The sequence below is a fragment of the Equus asinus genome, chromosome 28, assembly GCF_041296235.1.
Source record: "Equus asinus isolate D_3611 breed Donkey chromosome 28, EquAss-T2T_v2, whole genome shotgun sequence".
Classification (NCBI taxonomy): Eukaryota; Metazoa; Chordata; class Mammalia; order Perissodactyla; family Equidae; genus Equus; species Equus asinus.
This window is the reverse complement of record NC_091817.1, coordinates 24844271-24862347: the sequence shown is the minus strand read 5'-3', so window position 1 is coordinate 24862347 and position 18077 is coordinate 24844271. Positions and strand designations below refer to the sequence as shown.

At 55.5% G+C, this 18077-nt stretch overlaps 1 protein-coding gene and 1 long non-coding RNA gene across 2 annotated transcripts in view; one reads left to right on the top strand and one right to left on the bottom strand.

The window, feature by feature from the left end:
- CNGB1 (cyclic nucleotide gated channel subunit beta 1) overlaps positions 1–18077 on the top strand; it is a 68350-nt gene that overhangs the window by 29872 nt on the left and 20401 nt on the right. The window contains exons 18-26 of the mRNA XM_070500426.1: positions 1299–1461; positions 4441–4548; positions 6479–6636; positions 7738–7893; positions 8898–9106; positions 10120–10170; positions 10423–10509; positions 12492–12556; positions 13355–13477. Of these exons, the coding sequence (XP_070356527.1) occupies positions 1299–1461; positions 4441–4548; positions 6479–6636; positions 7738–7893; positions 8898–9106; positions 10120–10170; positions 10423–10509; positions 12492–12556; positions 13355–13477 (1120 nt within the window). The remainder of the gene's footprint in view (positions 1–1298; positions 1462–4440; positions 4549–6478; positions 6637–7737; positions 7894–8897; positions 9107–10119; positions 10171–10422; positions 10510–12491; positions 12557–13354; positions 13478–18077) is intronic.
- Positions 7807–9921, bottom strand: LOC139042349 (uncharacterized). Its single transcript, XR_011498999.1, has 3 exons — positions 9586–9921; positions 8900–9076; positions 7807–7931 (listed from the first exon to the last, which is right to left on the bottom strand). It is a non-coding gene; the product is annotated as an uncharacterized lncRNA (long non-coding RNA).

Genomic DNA, 18077 nt, shown 5'->3' with positions numbered 1-18077 from the left:
GGCCACGCTGAGGCACCCTGGCCCTGAGCGTTTCTGAGCAGCTGCCCTCTTCCAGGCTGCCTCTGCTTGTCTTTTGAGGTCTCCCAGGAAGAGGGTCAGGCCCCTCGGCCTCAGCTCTCTCCTTCTTTCCACAGCCTGGGGCATCTCGTTAGTCTGGTGAAACTTCTTCCTGAAATTTTTAAAAACTTCTCGATTTCTGTTCATCCTCTTCCCCTGAGAGCTTAGGGTTTTAGTAAAAGAAACGCCAAAAAGTCTTGAGATCTGCTCAGATCCCCTCGGCCAAACTCTACCACGTGCTGGGTTTTCCCGTGATGGCCATTGAAAAAAAAGTCACATATCCAGGTGTTTCAAAGTGCTGCCCCCTCTCCATTTTGGGGGGTGTGCTGCTGCCTCGCTGGTGCCCAGGCCTGCGACTGGCTGCTAGTGGGTGGTCCCACCTGGGCGTGGTGGGCACGGGGCACCATCTCAGCCCCTCAGCATCCTCTGAGCTCCTCCTCAGGGTGGACCTGACCCCACTGCCTGCCTGTCCAGGGGTGGGTAATGCAGCCTGAGGTTGGGCCACACTTGGGCTTCCCAGGGAGGACCCGATTCTCAGGATGTGGGACACGGCGCCAGGCCTCCAGAGGCTGGGGGGGGGGGGAGGGGTTTGGTTGATGAATTTTGGGGGGTCCTGGCTTGTACAAAAACAAGGAAATACCCAAACAGGTACCCAGACAGCGGTAACGCACACTCCAGAGACAGGCTGTGACCTCGATTGGAGGAAACCCCCAGATGTCTCCATCTGAGGCCCTCCCGAGCATAAGGCCACGTGCCCTCCTGCCCCACCTCCCCACAGGCCTGGCAAGGCATCAGCCCTCCTGCTTTGGGAGGGGGAAACTGAGGCCCAGAGAGAGAAGCAGCTGAGCCAGGCTGTGTTAGGCTAGGCCTTAGGACTTGGGCTCCCCCCGGCTCCTCATGTCCTCTCTCAGTGCTGCTGTCCCCGTCCCCCAGCCCTGGGGTCCTTGATGCTTCTCCTGGCCCAGGGAAACCAGGCTGGGCTTTGGAAAACTGGACTCCAGGCTATGTCCAGGAACTCCTGTGGCCCCATGGCTTCTTTTGTGGCTTCTGCACTGGTGGCTGCGGTGGCCTTGGCCCTCAGAGGGACCTGGACTCTGCATTCCTGCACGGCCTGCATGGAGCTGTCCTGTGGGCCCCGTTGGGGGGCAGAGGCTGGCAGAGGTCCCCCCAAACACGCTTTCTGTGTCTTCCCTGGGGCCTGGCCCTTCTCTCTCTGACTGTGTCCTCTCCTCCCCCTCAAGTGCCCGGCACAGAGGAGCACCCGGAAGTGCAGGTGGAAGATGCCGATGCTGACAGCCAGCCCCTCATCATGGAGGAGATCCCACCCTCCCCTGAGCTGCCACCACCTTCTCCTGCCAAATCCGACACCCTCACGGTCCCAGGCTCAGCCGCAGGCAACCACAGGTCACCCTTTATGCTTCTCTGGGCTTTTCACGGTACTGTGCCACCTGTCCACTTGGCAAAAGAGGAAACTGAGGCCAGAGAGGGGAAGCAGCTGGCCCAGGGTCACTTAGTGACTTGGTGTCAGAAGTGGGACTATGACCCCTGCTTCCTGGTTCCCCTAATTCCTGGCTTAGGGCTCTATAAGGAGCTCTCCAGGAAGCTCTGTCTTAAAAACCCTCAAATGTACGTCAGAACGGGGTAATAAATGTGACAGGCTAATTTCCACCCTCTTGTTTTATCATTAAATCATACAATGGACATGCCAAATGGAAAAATACTCACCCATAATCCTAGCACATCCGATACCTTGTCTGTGGGCCCACGCTTCCGTGTGGTTTTAATTGGCGTGATTTGGATCACATCTCATTTGAGACCACATCTCATTTGTGAATCCTTTTCCGCATCGTTAGGCTGTCTTTTTAACACTCATTTATGATGGCTGCATGATATTCCTCCAGCTCTGTGTGCCAGAACGGACTTAAGAAATCCCTTCTTGCTGGACACTGTCCATACAGTGCTGTGAACATCTCTTTGGTCTTCTGCTCTCTGCCCCTGGGCTCCTTTCTCACAAGTGGGATTCCTGGTCAAGGTTGCACACATTTTTATGCCCTTGAGATAAATTTGTTGCTGCATGGGTAGAGTCAGTTTTGGACAACCTGAGCCAGGTAACTGAGAGCAGTCCTACATACAGCTGTAAGCAAGCTGTGAAGTGCAGTACAGTGCTTTGTGAATGACTGTATTTAAGCTAAAGGTGAGCTGTCGGTGCTTCCCCTACACTGGCTGGATTAAGAGATGGTTCTTTTTTCTTGATTAATTTTTGCTCTCATCCATGAGCCCTTGAGTAATTTCTCAGCTGAGGCCAGGAGCCTGCCAGGACAGATGAGATGGCTGGGTGTGGCAAACAGAGGGGCTCTCAGATTTTAATGTGGAGAAGTGTCACAATCTCACCCAGCCTCGGGGCACAGCTCACAGCCCCATCAGTCCTCACACTTAATTCATTGAATTATGCACAGAGTATACACAGCAGAAGAAATGGCAACACCATAGTTGCAGACATGTCGTCTACCTCCCTCTGTTCCCTTTGTAAGGGTGGGGAAACCGTACAGGCTGGGTTGAAGGTGGATATTTGGGGGCAGGGAGGGGACCAGGATCACTTGGGACTAGACTCCAAGCCTCCTGCCTTCTGCTTATGGGCTGGGCCTGTGGGGCTCATCCCTTCATTCATTTATTCATTCGCAAACATCTATTGAACATCTTTATGAGCCAGGCTCTGCGCTCGGTGCTGGGGATGCATCAAGGGGAGGCCTGCCAGGGGCTGCCCTCATGGAGCTGCCATTCCAGTGGGGCTGAGATAGACAGTGAACAAGTAATTGAACAAACAGACTATTCCAGACAGTGCTAAGTAGGATGTGACTGCGAGGAACTGGGGGGCTCTGCCCGAGCTTGGCCCCAGGAGGGGAGAGCTCTGATGCCTGACGCAAGAGGCCAGCGGGGCTCTGCCTGTGGTCAGGGATGGAATGAGCCCTGGGGGCGACTGAGGGGAGCCGAAAAACCACCACAACCTCAGGCCCTCACAGAGGGGCATGTGGGGAAGGCCCTGCTCACAGCTTGAGGCCGCGGTTTGGAGCCAACCCCAGCTCACCACTTACCAGATGTCAGGCTTCAGGGAAGTCACTTAACCTTCCCGGGCCTCCATTTTCCCATTGTAAGATGGGGATAAAACACCGCCTGTCTATGCGGATGTTGTGAGGATTCAGGAGCTGCTGTGCATTGAGATGCTCCGCACAGGGCCGGGCACCAGGCGGTGCTGGGGGAGGGCAGCTGCTGACTCAGTTCTCTCTCTGGGGTCTCTGGGGCCGCAAACGCTCTCCAGGCTGCAGTGCAGGAGGAGCTGGCGCAGGAGGACTGAGTTTGGGTCCCACCTGTGGAACTTTTGGCCTCAGTCTTCACATGCATGGCCATCCTTTTAATTAGAGTGTGAAAGAGGTGAATCCATGGGTGTAGCCATCTTAGGCGAGTTGGCAGAAGGGGATAGAGTAGTTTCAGAACCTTCTGGAATAAAGGCAAATGCTGCACGTCCGTCCCTCTGTATCCCTCCAGAAGCCCTAGTGGAGGAATCCTGATCACAGAGGTTGAGGATGGAAGAGTGCCGGGGGGGTCCACACCCAGACACCCTCCAACAAGATGCTAGTCCCTCCAGAGGCCGCCCCCCGGGCAGACTTGGAGGAATGGTGGGGACCCTGGGAATAACTGAATCTTCACTCTTCAGATAGGGACCCTGCAGCTCCAGGGGGATGGGACCTGCCCCAGGTCACATCACGAGCTGGAGACCGGGCTCCATGGCCCAGGAGGGTTTTCTTTTCCAGCCAGAAGCACATCTGCGAAGGGAGGGAGGCGGAGCTTCCAGGAGAGCGAAGCCCTCAGGCCTTGTCCAGTAGCCGGAAGGTGGTGTGATAGAGACCGGAGGGGGGAGACAAGCTGGCTAGGGCAGTGACTTTAGACTCGTGGTTGGGGGGGAGGGGGAGGAGGACATGTAAGCTGCGACCCGGCTGAGTGATGTGTCTCATTTAGTGGCGTAGGTTTAGTCCCATTCTACGGAGGGGGAAACTGAGGTGGCTCAGAGAGTTTAAGTAACCTGCCAAGGTCACACACTGGGAAGACGCAGGGCTGGGGTGCAAGCTCGGGTTTGCCTGATCCCAAGTCAATGCCATTATTTTTACGCTAGGCCGTTGGACAGATGTGGAGATTGAGGTCCAGAGAGTGGCTACGCCCCTCTGTTCTCCCTTTTCGTCTCCCTGCAGGCAAGTGAGGACCCTTTGGCAGCACCATCTCCCACCCAGGATTCATTCGGCTCTGGGTGACCTGCAGGGCACAAAGCCAGTCTGCTTCCCCCTGGGGCCCCTGCCCTCGCTAAAGGCCCTTCCACGTCTGTCCTTGCAGGAAGGTGCTGCCCTCCCAAGATGATGAGGCTGAAGAGCTCAAGGTGCTGTCACCAGCTGAGTCCACCGTGGTTGCCTGGTCAGACCCTGCCACCCCGCAGGGCACTGAGTGAGTGGGAGCCACCTGTGGGGTCTCAGAGAGTCTGAAGGCGGGGTGGGGATGGGCGGGTGAGGGGAGGTGAGTGAGGGGGAGTGGGATGTTTTTAGCACTCTCCACCACGAGGCAGACTTGGCCAGTGGCTTCCCAGCAATAAGACACGGGTGGGCCTCCTGCCCGGGTTCCCTCTGGCTGGCCCAGGAGTTCTGCAAAATCTGCAGAATGGGCTTGAACTCTGCACCAGCCGTGTTCAGAACCACAGGCAGTGGGCCCCGGGAACTCCACCGCATTACAAGGTCCCCAGGTGGCTGGGATACAGCTGGTCTGTGGGACGATGTTTAGAGCCTTCTGCGAGGGCACTGGGACCTGGGTCTCTGACATCTAACCGTCCTATGGGCTGGGCCAACGGAGATGTTTTCCTGAAGAGTCTGAGGGGTTCGTTGATGGTGAAGCCTCCAGCCCTGGGCTCTGGGACCCCCATCTCGCTCCCAACCGCAGCTCCTGGCACGGCCGCGGGAGACACTCGGCTTTTCTTCCAGTCTTTTTTCCTATCCATAATTTTTTGGAGTTTATGTTTAACAGAGTTGTGGAAAGTTCCGAAAAGTTAAAGAAGCAGGAAAAAAATCTGAAGCTCACCCCTAGTCCATGGTCCATTGTAGCACATGGTGGAGTCACATCTTACATAGTAGGGGAGGGCTAGGGTTAGGGGTTCATATCAGAAAATAAGGCAGAAATCAGGTATAATAACAAAATTCACCCTTGAAAACTCTTAAGGAGGTCCACGTGGAGAGGTACGTATTAGCTAGGGAGGCTGAGCCGCTGTAACAAATAGACCCCAAAGATTCAGTGGCTTGGGAACAGAAGATGTCTCATACGTCATGATCATGTCACTAGTTGCATGTTTTAGGTCAGTAGAAGGCTCTGCTCCATTCAATCATTTAGCGACCCAGCTGACAGCGCCTCTGCTACCTTCATGTGGCTTCCAAAATCCCACTGGTCACCAGTGGAAAGGGAAAATGCCAGGCCAGTCTTCAATAAAGAGGCTCAGGGTTACCTGTGTCATGTCCACTCACAGTCCACTGGTGAGAGCTCGCATGGCCACACCTGGGGAATGTTGTCCCAGAGACCACTCCCCACAGGAGAGAACCGATGTGGGTGAGCAGCTCGTGTCTCCACCACACCCGGGAGCCATCTCTCATTAGGACCCCCACACTGGTGGTCTCCAGCCCAGCTTCCTCGACTGAGCACAGGAGGAGTAGCTGGCTGGAGTTTGAGGGCCTTGATGTAAGAAAAAAAAATAGATCCATAAATGCTAGTATTGCACTCAGCTCAGCGAGATGATCACAGTGAGGCCACTTGGGGGAGAGCCGTTCACACAGTGGGTCTCAACTCCACAAGGGCCCTAGCCCCACGCTGAGTGGGGTGTCAGGCAGACTCTCACCCATTCTCTCTATCTGTCTGCCTGTCTCTCTTGTTGTGAGTGCATGCAGTTTAAATTCCTATGAGTTAAAAGGATATATAATGTATCCTCATGGTTTTTCCACCAGTTATTTCCTCAGCCTGAGAAAGCAGCTGCGTCCACTCTCTGATCTGTCCCACTTACCTCACGTGAACCCCAAACTGGGCCTAACGGCCTGGAACTGGGTTCCAAGAGTTTCTCCGTGAATGACAAGTGGGATCGAAGTTTTTTCGGAACTGCCCGTCTGAATCAGAGCCTCCGGGGCTCATTCTCTAAAAGCTGCGCCAGAGGCCCCGGGCGTGGTTCCCAGCCCAAACTGTCTCCTGGGAGACAGTGAGTTAGGGTTGATGTTTCTGACCTCAGGGGGAAACAGGGGGCCTTACCTCCTTCGGGCTGGGTGGGATGCAGACCCTGTTAGCTCTTGCCAGGGGCACAGAGGTCCCGTCCACGCAGTCTGCTCAGCTTTGGGCGGTGTGTCCTCAGTGACCAGGACCGCGCGGCCTCCACGGCCAGCCAGAACAGCGCCATCATCAACGACCGGCTGCAGGAGCTGGTGAAGCTTTTCAAGGAGCGGACAGAGAAGGTGAAGGAGAAGCTCATCGACCCCGACGTCACCTCCGATGAGGAGAGCCCCAAGCCCTGTGAGTCCAGAGCTGGGCATGGTCCACCCAGTGGGGGGGTGGGGCCCTAATGCCCCCTGTCACGTCATGGTGGGAGTGACCCCAAGGAAATGGTCGGGGTGCACGACGGCAGCCAGATCCCCACTGTCTGGCTTCTGGGTCCCATACGTACAGGACCCTGGGGAGGGAAGAAGGTCAAAGTTCTGACCAGTGATCCCATTGTACTTGGCTCCCCCGCCCACAGGGCAAGTCCCCTCATAGACCCTTCTGCCCCTTTCCCATGGGCTGGCAGGTGGTCACTATGGGACGGGACGTGTCTCATGGTCGTACACTCAGATGGTGTCCATAGTCCACTCTGGGAATAGACAGTCTTATTTTTCAGAGGCCCCAGTTGCAACATTCTTATGGGGCTACCTGTAAGGTTTCTGCTTTCAAGGTCCCAGGAGGAAATAAGAACCGTGGTCTTACCAGGGAGGTTTTCTAGGTCTTTCCAAAGGAGGCCTATGCCTTCGAACTCTTGGTGCTGACAATGGACCTAGCAGAGCCTGACTTCACAAGCCTAAAGCTAGAAACTAGCATATTGAACCTATGGGAGCCAGTCCCTAGGTCACGAGCAACATCGCCATAGGCGTACAGGAAGGCCGTGTCCCCATTCCACGTCTTGTTTTAGAGATAAAGGAGCTGAGATTTCTGCTCTGAAAATGTAGAGCAATGTTTTCCTGATTCCTGGCCCTGGGTGATGGAAGTCCTGGGTGTGAAATGCTCCCATCCCGGCAGAGGGAACCAAAGGGGTCCAAACAGACACACAAGCAGATGCTCAAGTTGGAAACATCCAACTGGCCCAGAAACTCCTCGTTTGGGGCAGCTCCTGAGAAGCAGTTCTAGACCGGTAGCTGGTAATAGTTTCTGGGCAGGCACCCAGGTCGCTGTTCACGACGGAGCTGTGGGGTTTGTTCCGGGAGAGCACCGGGGTTTCCGCACACAGGGCTCCCAGCAGGTTGCGGGACGGCGCCAAGGTCCCCCTCAGTTCGGGTTCCAGCGTCTGCCGTTTGCAGCCTTCTCTCTGCCTCCTCCACCTGAGCCTCAGGGCTGGGTCAGATGCTCACCACCTTCATCCCACAGCCCCAGCCAAGAAAGCCCCAGAGCCGGCCCCAGAAGCGAAGCCGGCAGAGGCGGGGCCGGTGGAGGAGGAGCATTATTGTGACATGCTCTGCTGCAAGTTCAAACGCCGCCCCTGGAAGAAGTACCAGTTTCCCCAGAGCATCGACCCGCTGACCAGTGAGTGCCGGGTGGGCAGAGGGCATCGCCACCGTGTCCTATGAGAGGGCAGGAGAGGGAGACGGGGGGAGGGAGTGCAAGAGGTAGGCTGGGAGGCCACGGATGTCCAAGGTTTGTGACCCAAAAGTAACAAACAATTCCCTGGAATAGGAACATAAGATCACACCCATCTCACAGACAGGGAAACTAAGGCACAGAGAAGTTAGCTGGCCTAAAGACACAACGAGTGATGGCAGACCCAGGCCTCCTGACTCCTGGCCCAGTCTGTTTTCTGCTCTGCTCTTACGGGCCCCTTCCTGGAGCTGCTGCTCTGAGCAGAAAAGGGAAGAAGTTCCTCCAACCTCCAAAGTGAACTCCTCTGGCTTCCCTTTTAGCCCATGTTATATTCCTCGGGAATAACAACCTTCCACATGTGCACGGCGCTTGACAGTTTACGAAACACCTCCCTGCCCTTCTTATCTGACCTCTCCTTGTGACTTCTCTGAGGGGGGCACGGCAGGTGCCGCGGGGACTCTCCCAAGGTCACACGAGAAGTCATTTGGGGGGCAGGACTCCAGCCCTTGTGTCCGCTGGTCCTCTAAAATGACAAGTCACCTATGGTATCCATCCATCCATCCACCTGTCCATGTATCCATCTGTCTGTCCTCTATGCATTGTTTACTATTGTGTATTTACTAAGGCAGAAAAGACGTTTTTGGAAAAATTCAACAAGAAAGAGAGCAAAAGTGTTTCCTAGTTAGTTGTCTATTATCTAATAACACCGCCATATCCCCTCCTCAGAATACTCTGATTTATTAGAGCCTAGGGGTGACTTATTTTTAAATCAAAGATAGTTTTACGGTCCCCCATGCCCCAGCCCCAAGTTACAGAAGGGCCACATACAGCGTTCGTAGGAAAGTGCAGGCAGACAGGTGGAAAGAAGGAAGCCCCACTCTGACCCCACGGTGAGGAGCCCGCTCCGCTGATGTTCCAGCACATTCCCGCCCCTCCCTCCCTTCCCACAGACCTGATATACATCCTGTGGCTGTTCCTCGTGGTGCTGGCCTGGAACTGGAACTGCTGGCTGATTCCCGTGCGCTGGGCCTTCCCCTACCAGACGCCAGACAACATCCACCTCTGGCTGCTGATGGATTACCTGTGCGACCTCATCTACTTCCTGGACATCACCATGTTCCAGATGCGCCTGCAGTTTGTCAGAGGAGGGGACATCATTGTGAGTCACAGGCAGGAGGAGGGGTGGCCGGGGGGCAGATCCTACAGCCCAAGCCTTCAGGGGACCGACCCCTGATGCTGTGATAGACAGCAAGATAAATGAGCAAGGAAATCTCCGGAACGTCTGCCTGTGCTTGTTCAATAACACGGTACCCTTGATGTATTCAAATTATCCACACAAAGTATTGCTCAGGAGCGAAATGGCTCCGGGGTCACCTGATGGAATTAGAGACGGAGAAGCGGTCCGGAGAAGGGCCTTTAGTGAGGGTGCACCTGGTTCAACCCGTGGTCGACCACAACTAGCTGTATCGCCTCTCTGAGCCTCAGTTTCCTCATCTGTACAATGGGGATAGTAATTCTTCCCATCTCGGAGTCTTGCCGTGAGGATGGATTGAGGTGATGTCTGCAGGGTGCTCAGCACAGGTAACTGCTGGCAACTGACATATCCTGGGGGTCCTGCAAAGAGCCCACTACACTTACCAGAGAGGAAGCTGAAGCCCTGACTGTGACTTGGCTGAAGCAGGAGACGCAGTCTTCGTCTCCTTGTGCAGGTCACTTACCACCCCGCCCCCCGCCGCCCCTCCGCTCCGCCGCCCCTGCCCCTGCCCGGCAGAGCCTGCTCTCCTGTGTACCGACAAGCGGAGGTTGTGCCTCTGAAACAATTTAGAGCAAAAAGCATTCCCTGGGCCACCTCTTTCCTGGCCCGCTCAGAGCAGTAACCAGCTCCTCAGTAAATGAGGTTGCAAATAAGCTCAACATCCTGCTTTCCGTCCAAGAAATCAGACTCTAGCTGCAAGACCTTGGACCACGCCCTCCCCGCTGGGGGCTGGACCTCCCCACCTGTAGCCCCGCCCCCAGGCTTCACCGAAGCCCGGCTGGTCCACTCGGGGCGTCCGTGGGGCTGTTACTCTGATAGGAAGGCGGAAGTTCTGCGAGATTTTCCATCGCTGCTCCCACGGGCTCAGGCACTCAGCTCTCGGGCCATTTCACGGTCATGACTTTATTTTCCTCCAGACGGACAAAAAGGAGATGCGCGACAACTACCTGAAATCCCGCCGCTTTAAGGTGGGTGCAGCGGGGACAGCCTTCCGCGGGGGCTCGGGAGGTGGGGGCTCTGGGGCGGGGTGATGCGGCCCCGCCAGGACCGCGCAGGCCGGGTGGCCAATCAGAGGCTTGCTGGCTGGAGGCCTTCCGCCCCCAGTTCTAGGCGCTCCTGGGGCGTTCTATTGAAGGGGGAGACCCCCCGCCCCGTCGCTGCGCCATCCCAGCCCCGCGATGACTAAGTTTTCCTCTCTCCGCTGTCCCGCCGGATTCCAGATGGACGTGCTCTGCCTCCTGCCCTTGGACTTTCTCTACTTGAAATTCGGGGTGAATCCCCTCCTGCGCTTGCCCCGCTGCTTGAAGGTGAGACAGTGGGCTCCTCCTACGCCGCCTTCGGTTCCTCCCTGCTCTGCACCAGCACTGGCCCCCTAATGGCTGCCCCGAGCAGCCCTGGGGAGTGGGAGGTGTCGGGGAGTGGTGGCCCGGGGCGACATAGGAAGTTGCTTACGCTGGCTAGGGGTCCTGTGGTGCTGTGTGTTAGATATTGTTCCGGAGGCTTTACAAGTGCTTACTCCTCAATCCCATGCAGTGAGCGTTGTTAGTACCAGCATTTTACAAATGAGAAGTCTGAGGCAAAGAGGTTAAGTAACTTGCCCAAGGTCACACAGGTAGGAAGGAGTGGAGTCCAGATTTGAACCCAGGCAGTCTGTCTCCACTGTCTGAGCTTTCAGTAACTATAGAGACTTTCGAGAGAGGGACTTCTGCTTTATGATGGTCTGCATCCAAAAGATGGGGAAACCGAGACTTGGAAAGCTTGGGTGACTTGCCCAAGGTCACAGGAGCCAGGAAGTGCCCGGGAGGGATTTGAATGTGCAGCCCCGACACCTGTTTTATCGTTGGTTGTTGCTCACTGTCATTACAGCCCTTCCTCCTGCCACTAGGGCAGAGCTGGTGTCCCAGCAAGGGTGACCCAGTGTGGAGTGGAGACGTGGTCACTGTTTGTTAATGTGACCGGCGTGGACAACCAGTCGGAGCACTTGGGATACCCCAAATCAATTTTTCTGGCCGACCCATTAAATTCCTCTCTCTCCTTCCATGATGGCTGATGCCTCTCCCCTAAAACGGTAATGAGGGAATTTACAAAAGAGGCCAACGCAGTAAGCTTAATAACCCGGAGACACGGGGAGGAGAAAGACAGGAAGAGCGCAAGTACCCCAGGAAAGAAAGCACAGCTTGCTGGAATTGAGCACGGAAGCTGCTTCTGAGCTTCCTGGCTGCCAAGGGGAAGGGGGAAACTGGAAGTGGCACCAGTCTTGGCTGATGCGGGCCAGCCTCCTGGGGCTGCAGAGGTTGCTTTAGAGCCCAGCGTCGGAGTGAGTAAGGTTGGATCCACAGGCCGAGTCTCACTCCCAGTGCAGAGGTGGGATCCACATCTCGGTTCACGTGGTGGTAATGAGCGTGCGTCACGCAGGCGCCTAATGGTTAGCACGAAATTCTTTGAGCTCAAAGTGAGGGATCCGAGCCCACGGTCCTTCTGTGTCCTGTGCCAACTCTGGACGGAAATTAGAATGAACACCGGGGCGATCGCTGGCGTGTCTCTTAGGAAATCTTCATCCATTCATTTTCGAATATCGAACAACACGTGTGAAGAGATTTAAAGGTGGAGTAGCATAATGAAAAGAGCTTGTGGTTCTCAGTCCAGTCTGGTTTGAATCTCTGTCACTTACCAGCTGTGTGCTTTGGGCAGATTACTCAACTTCTCTGAGTGGCAGTTTCCTCTCTGTAGAAGGAGAACAATAATACGGGCCTCATGTGTGGATGGGGGTAAGGCAACGTGTGCAAATTGCGGGCATCAGAGGTGCTTGGTAAAGAGGAGTTATTGTTATACTTTTATGATTATAAATAAGCCTTTGGGGGATACAAGTTAGGGCTGTGAGGGATGCTGTTTCTTTATAAAACTGTTTATTTTATAAGTAAACGTTGAAAACAGGGTCTTTTAACCTGGGACCCACATAGCCCTAACGTTTCATGATAGGATTCAGAAGGTCCAGGAGGCCCTGAAATGACGCAAACATGAGAAGATGATTATACTATGGAATTCCTATGGAAGAGGGGCCCTGGTTTTCAAATGAGATCCATAAATGGAGTTTCTGCCTCCCCCCCACGAGGGCTAGGGCCCTCTGATTGTAAATGCTCCTCCTCCAGCTGCTCGCACAGGGGGGCTCAGAAAACCGGGGCCGCAGAAAGAGCCCTGGGTCCTGGCGCCCGTGGGGAGGGGCCGGGCAGGCGAGGGCGGCGGCCACCCCCAGACAGCAGGCCGCCCTGACACGTGCTCTTCCTCCCAGTACATGGCCTTCTTCGAGTTTAACAACCGCCTGGAAGCTATCCTCAGCAAAGCCTACGTTTACAGGTGAGACCGCCTCTCTCTCTCACACACACACGCACACACACGCACACGCACGAGGCAGGACGTTTGCGGCCAGGCATGCTCTACCCACATCGCTTCTCCTTTCCAGCTACCCTGGCCCCGCTGGCCCCCTCGCCACCGGAAGCCTGACCTCTTCCTGGCCCTTCTCCGAAGGGATGTTTGCTTTTTAGAGAACCAGGAATGTCCCATTTCCCCCAATTGTGAGGAGGGCACGAGTAGGTTGACACGCACGGCTCCCCCGCATTTCCAGGGAGGCTGGCCTCATTTTGGCCTCAGCTCAGGGAACTGACCCCCTCAGCTGCTCAGACATAGGGGGAATGGATGTATGGACCATCAAACGGACATCCGAGGATGGGGTGCAAGACCAACCAGGCCACTTGTGGGGACAGGCTCCTCTCCACATCTTTCACGGAGTGGCCCTTCTCTGCATGCGTCTGTCCCTTCTCTGCCCCTCTCGGCTCCTCCACTCCCTCGGAACTGTCCCTGCAGGTAGCTTTGTGCCACTGCCAGCCCCTAGTCTTGGCAACTTTCCATTCAACGCCACCATTCCTGACTGGCACAGTCTCAAAGAGCATCCGGTGGGCCCTGTCCAGCCACTGGCTGGTTCCCATCAGCGAGGTGTCCCTCCAGCCGGGCAGAGCCATGTGGCTCCAACAGGGGGACCTCTGAAGTCGGCATCCAGGGAGTGAGATCTGGCCCGCTGCCTGCAGTCCTGACCCCTGGGGGAGATGTCACAGCTGCCCGTTCTGCTGCTGTGCTCACGGCTTCCTTCTCCTGCAGGGTTATCAGGACCACGGCCTACCTGCTCTACAGTCTGCACTTGAACTCGTGTCTGTATTACTGGGCATCCGCCTATCAGGGCATCGGCTCCACGCACTGGGTTTACGATGGCGTGGGAAACAGGTGAGCTACAGTCCTCCTCCTGGGGCCGCAATTCACGGGACAAAGGCTCCAAGAAAGGAGGCCACCTCGCTCCCCAGGAGCCACTGGCGTGGTAAAGTTCCAGGACCAAGTCTCCAGGTCCTGTCTAAGCTGACACTTCCTGAGCACCTGCCACACGCCAGACAGAGGGGGCGCAGACATGAACAGGACCTCCTAGAAAGACCCTTTCAGCATCCTGAAGTCTAGGAGAGTTGGCCAGTTCACCTCACATGTGCGTCCACTGCTCTACCCCACGGGCACAGCCGAGTGGGAGGGAGGCTGGAGGATACTTCTCCACACAGCTCCCCGGGCATCACCAGCCCGCGAGGGAGGAGCTGGCGCACAGGTGAAACCTACTTGCTGATCCAGGGAGCTGCCCTTCTTTGTGGGGCATGCTCAAGTGATGATGATGATGGCAGTGATGATAATAATAATAATAGCAGTGAGCATTGGAGGACACTTATTATGGACCAGTCCTGTTCTGAGCACCTAACATAGTAACTCGCTTAACCCTCCCAACAGTGACACGAGATGGGTGCTGTCATCACCCCCATTTTACAGATGAGGCAACAGATGGGAAGTGACTCCCAAGGTCACAGGGTTCATAAGTTAGAAAGCTGGCATTTGAACCCAGGCAGCGTCGCTACAGGTTAACGCTCTGCATGGTGCTGTAGAGGGGTGGCGGAGGTGGCAGGAGATGGCCACTTCTGAAAAGTTAAGTTTGATCTTGACCTTGGTAGGTGGAGAGAAGGGGCAGAGGATCCGGGGGGCAGGGAACGGCGTGAATAAAGGGGCGGAGTTGCAAGATAGTGGAGTCCAGGAGCTGTGAGCAGCCCTATGACCGGAGGGGGCAGGTGTGTGGAAGGATCCGGAAAGGCAGGCGGGGCCGGGTCCCCGAGCAGCCTCCCCATCTGAGAAGCTGGAAGCTCGCCTTCTAGAGCTGCGCTGTCTGATGCCGTGGCCACCAGCCAGGCGGGCTGCCGAGGACTCGCCATGCGAGTGCCACCGAGACATGCAGGAGGTGCGAGACACATGTGGGACTCGGAAGATGTGACAAAACGTGCAAACCATCTTACTATTGACTTTAAAAATACTGGTTACACGTTGAAATGACATGAATTTTGATATTTTGGGTTAACTAAAATACATCATTGAAATTAATTTCACCTGTTCCTTTTCACTTTTCAAAAATGTATCTGCTACGAAACTTGAAGGTACACACGTGGGTCCATCGTGCCATTACTGGACAGCGCTGCTCTAGATGCCGAGGACCAGCCAGGGTTTCTCGTCTGCTGCTCCTTGTCTGATTATGAGAGAAAGATCAGGAACATACTCCCCTCTCCTATGTTACTTTGATTCTAAGATGCAGTCAATTATATGACACATTATTGAGTCAACACAGCTTTTTAGAAAAAAAAGAAATGTTGCCCTAAATGTACATATGGATTGTAAGATAATCTCAATTTTAGAAATGTGGAAAAATATGTCACCAACAAGGAAATAGAATAATATAATATTGTGCATATTTTCCCATCATTAAATTTTGAAAACCACAATGTTGATACCCACCATACAGATACTCCACCGTTTATCTAGCCATTTTCTTATCATTGGCCACTTAAGATGCTTCCAGGTTTTCGCTGTGACACATGATGCTGTAGTGAACATCTGCATATATGAACCTTGTCCTCTCTCCCCATAAGAAATTCCTAAAGGGGCATGGCAAGGCCAAGGGTATGAACATTTTTTTTTTAAACTTCTTTTTTGGTGAGGAAGATTGGCCCTGAGCTCACACCGGTTGCCAATCTTCCTCTTCCCCCCCCCCGCCCCCAAAGCCCCAGCATATAGTCGTATATCCTTGTTGCAAGTCATTCTGGCTCTGCTATATGTGACACTGCCACAGTGTGGCTTGATGAGTGGTGTATAGGTCTGTGCCCAGGATCCAAACCGGCAAACCCTGGGCCGCCGAAGTGGAGCACACAAACTTAACCACTTGGCCACGGGCCCAGCCCCTGAACATTTTTAAAGTTTTAAAAAATTAGCATTATTTTCATGAATGGAGTATTTTCTTGGAGCAGTTTTAGGTTCACAGAGCAGTCCACTGGGCAGTGCAGAGAGGTCCTGGAAGCCGCCTCCCCTGTGAGCTCGCTGCGTCTCGGGAGCTGCCCCATTCACCCTCTCACCCCCTGCCTGTCAAAGCCGTTTAGGCCAGAGGATGACAGGGTGCAGGGGGGTCTCAAAAGGTGACTCTCATGATGATGGCTGATGGGAGGATGGACTGGGGAGGACAGGCAGGAAGCAGGCGAAGCGGTCGGAGGGATGCCGGTCTGTCTGTTAGAACAACAGAGAGGCCAAGACAAAAGGTTTTTGGGATCAGGGGGCGGGAGGGCTGCGCGGGAAGAAGACAGGAAGCACATGGGGTCAAGATCAGGGTTGAGCCTGGAGATTCAGGGCGCAGGCTTTAGCGACAGGAGGCCAGGGTGTGAGTCCTGGAGCTGCCACCTGCTTGCCGTGGACAGGTGACTTCTGTCCTCTGGGCATGTGTCCTGATCTGCAGATGGTTCTGATGATGGGCCCCCCGCAGCGTGAAGAGGGAAGCCATGAGGATTAGGTCTGAGTCACTGGTCCAGTGCCAGGCCATAGCAGGTGACGTGGGGGAAGAGTCCAGGGGGTCAGTTAGTCACCTCAGGGGGGCCCTGCCTCGCCCTGGGAGGTGCCCAGCAGTGACGCAAAGTGTTCTCGGTCTAGCTGTCAACACCTCCACCTCCTCTGAGCAGTTGCTTCCAGGCTGCCCTGGAACGGGCGGTCGCTCGTGTCCAAGGTGGCCTTTTTGTAGTGTGGTTGTTCATCCACAATGTGCCCTTCTCAGTATGATGCCCCATCCTCGGCCACAGCGGCCATGACTGTCGCCTTCTGCAATGGGCCTGTGGCCTGAGGGTGGCCACCCCTGTATAGAGATGTCCAGAGGACAGGCAGCCTGGGTGGGCAGGAGGTGAACCCTGACATCCATCGTGGGGTGCAGCGTGTCGGGCCGGGGTCCGGCACCTGCCTCACCACTGGCGCTGCTCCCTGTTCCCCTCGGCTGAGCCCGTGTGCAGCCCTGCTCCTGAGCCCATGGCTAGATCATTCCTTCCTTCCTTCCTTCATCCCCTCCCGAGGGGGCAGAGAGGACTCAAAGCCCCTTCTAAGCAAAGGGACAAACAGAAGCTAGTCTTGCTCTGTGACCTCGGGTAAGGCCTTTACCCTTGCTGAGACTCGATTTCCCCATCTGCACCATGGGGGTGGTGTCACATTTGGATTTCTTGTGATAAAAAATACACACGTGTGTAACACATCCAGCCCGTGCCTGGACTGGAGTCAGTGACCCACTTCCTAGCTAAGGCCATTCTTATGGGGAAGCCGCCATACCAGAAAAGGGGCTCCTAAGCGGGGTCCAGAGATTGAAGGGAGGCAGAAGCCCCCCCCCTAGAAATTGGAGCTAACTTTTGAGAACATGTTGGTTTTCCTAAGGACAAGGTTCCTAGCTTTCCTCAAAGGGGTTTGTACCCCAAGAAGCTAAGAAGCCACATCCCGGGGCCGGGCCTGGCGCCCCCATCGTGGGCGGGCCTGGGAAGGAATGGAGAGCCGGGAAGGGAGAGGACCCTCAGAGCCCTCGCCTCTCAGCGGGGGAGGGGCACACTTTCTTGGCAGCACATTTTTTTTCCAAATGAAGTCTATGGAGAACCCCAATATATGGAAAAGTCACGAGGAGCGAAGCAGGTTTCCTCTAGAAGTCCAGCATCGCGGATAATAGCTTTCTAAGTAGTGGCCGTTTGTGGAGTGCCTGCCATGGGCCAGCGCTTGAGAACCCCAGTTCCTACACATCTGGGTCCCTCATCCTGCTCTGCTTCTGCCCAGCCTGGCCATGCAGGGGTCCCCTAGAGCCAGTGGCACGGAAGACACAAAGACTTAGGGAGGCGCCAAGATGCGCCATGCCAATGGAAGAGTCCTCCAACCAGGAAGGGCTGGGGGAAAGCCGGAGGTGTGGGGACCTTGCTCAGGTCTTCCATCTGTTGGTAGCCCAGCAGCCCCCACACCCAGCTCCCAGGCTGCACCCAGCTCAGTCCCACTAAAGGCTGCTTCGAGCGCCCTCTCGTGGCCAGGACCAGTATGGCGGGGGTCTGACCCAGCAGGCCTGCGCCGTGCTGAGAGTTCTGTGCACCAGGTGGTATGAGCTGCAGGCCGGCCAGAGCCCTGCCCAAGGCCTTGCAGCGGGTCAGAGGCAGAGCCCCCCAACAACCTCTATGCCCCCACCCACCGCTCATTGTATGTTCACCTGTCTGTCCCCACTAGACAGTGAGCTTCTTGAGGACAAAGGCGAGTCTGTTGCACTGCAGGCACGTGGCAGGCGCCAGTGACATTCACCGAGAGCCCACCATGTGCCAGGTGCTCTTCTAGCACCTCATGTCCTCCTCGTGCCCACTCTGTGAAGGACGTTCCGCTGCCATGCCCATCTTAGGCGAGGGAGGCTGAGGTCACGCAGCTAGAAAGTGGCAGAGCTGCGTGTGAGCCTAGGCGGTCCCCCAGCTCCACAGCCCAGGCT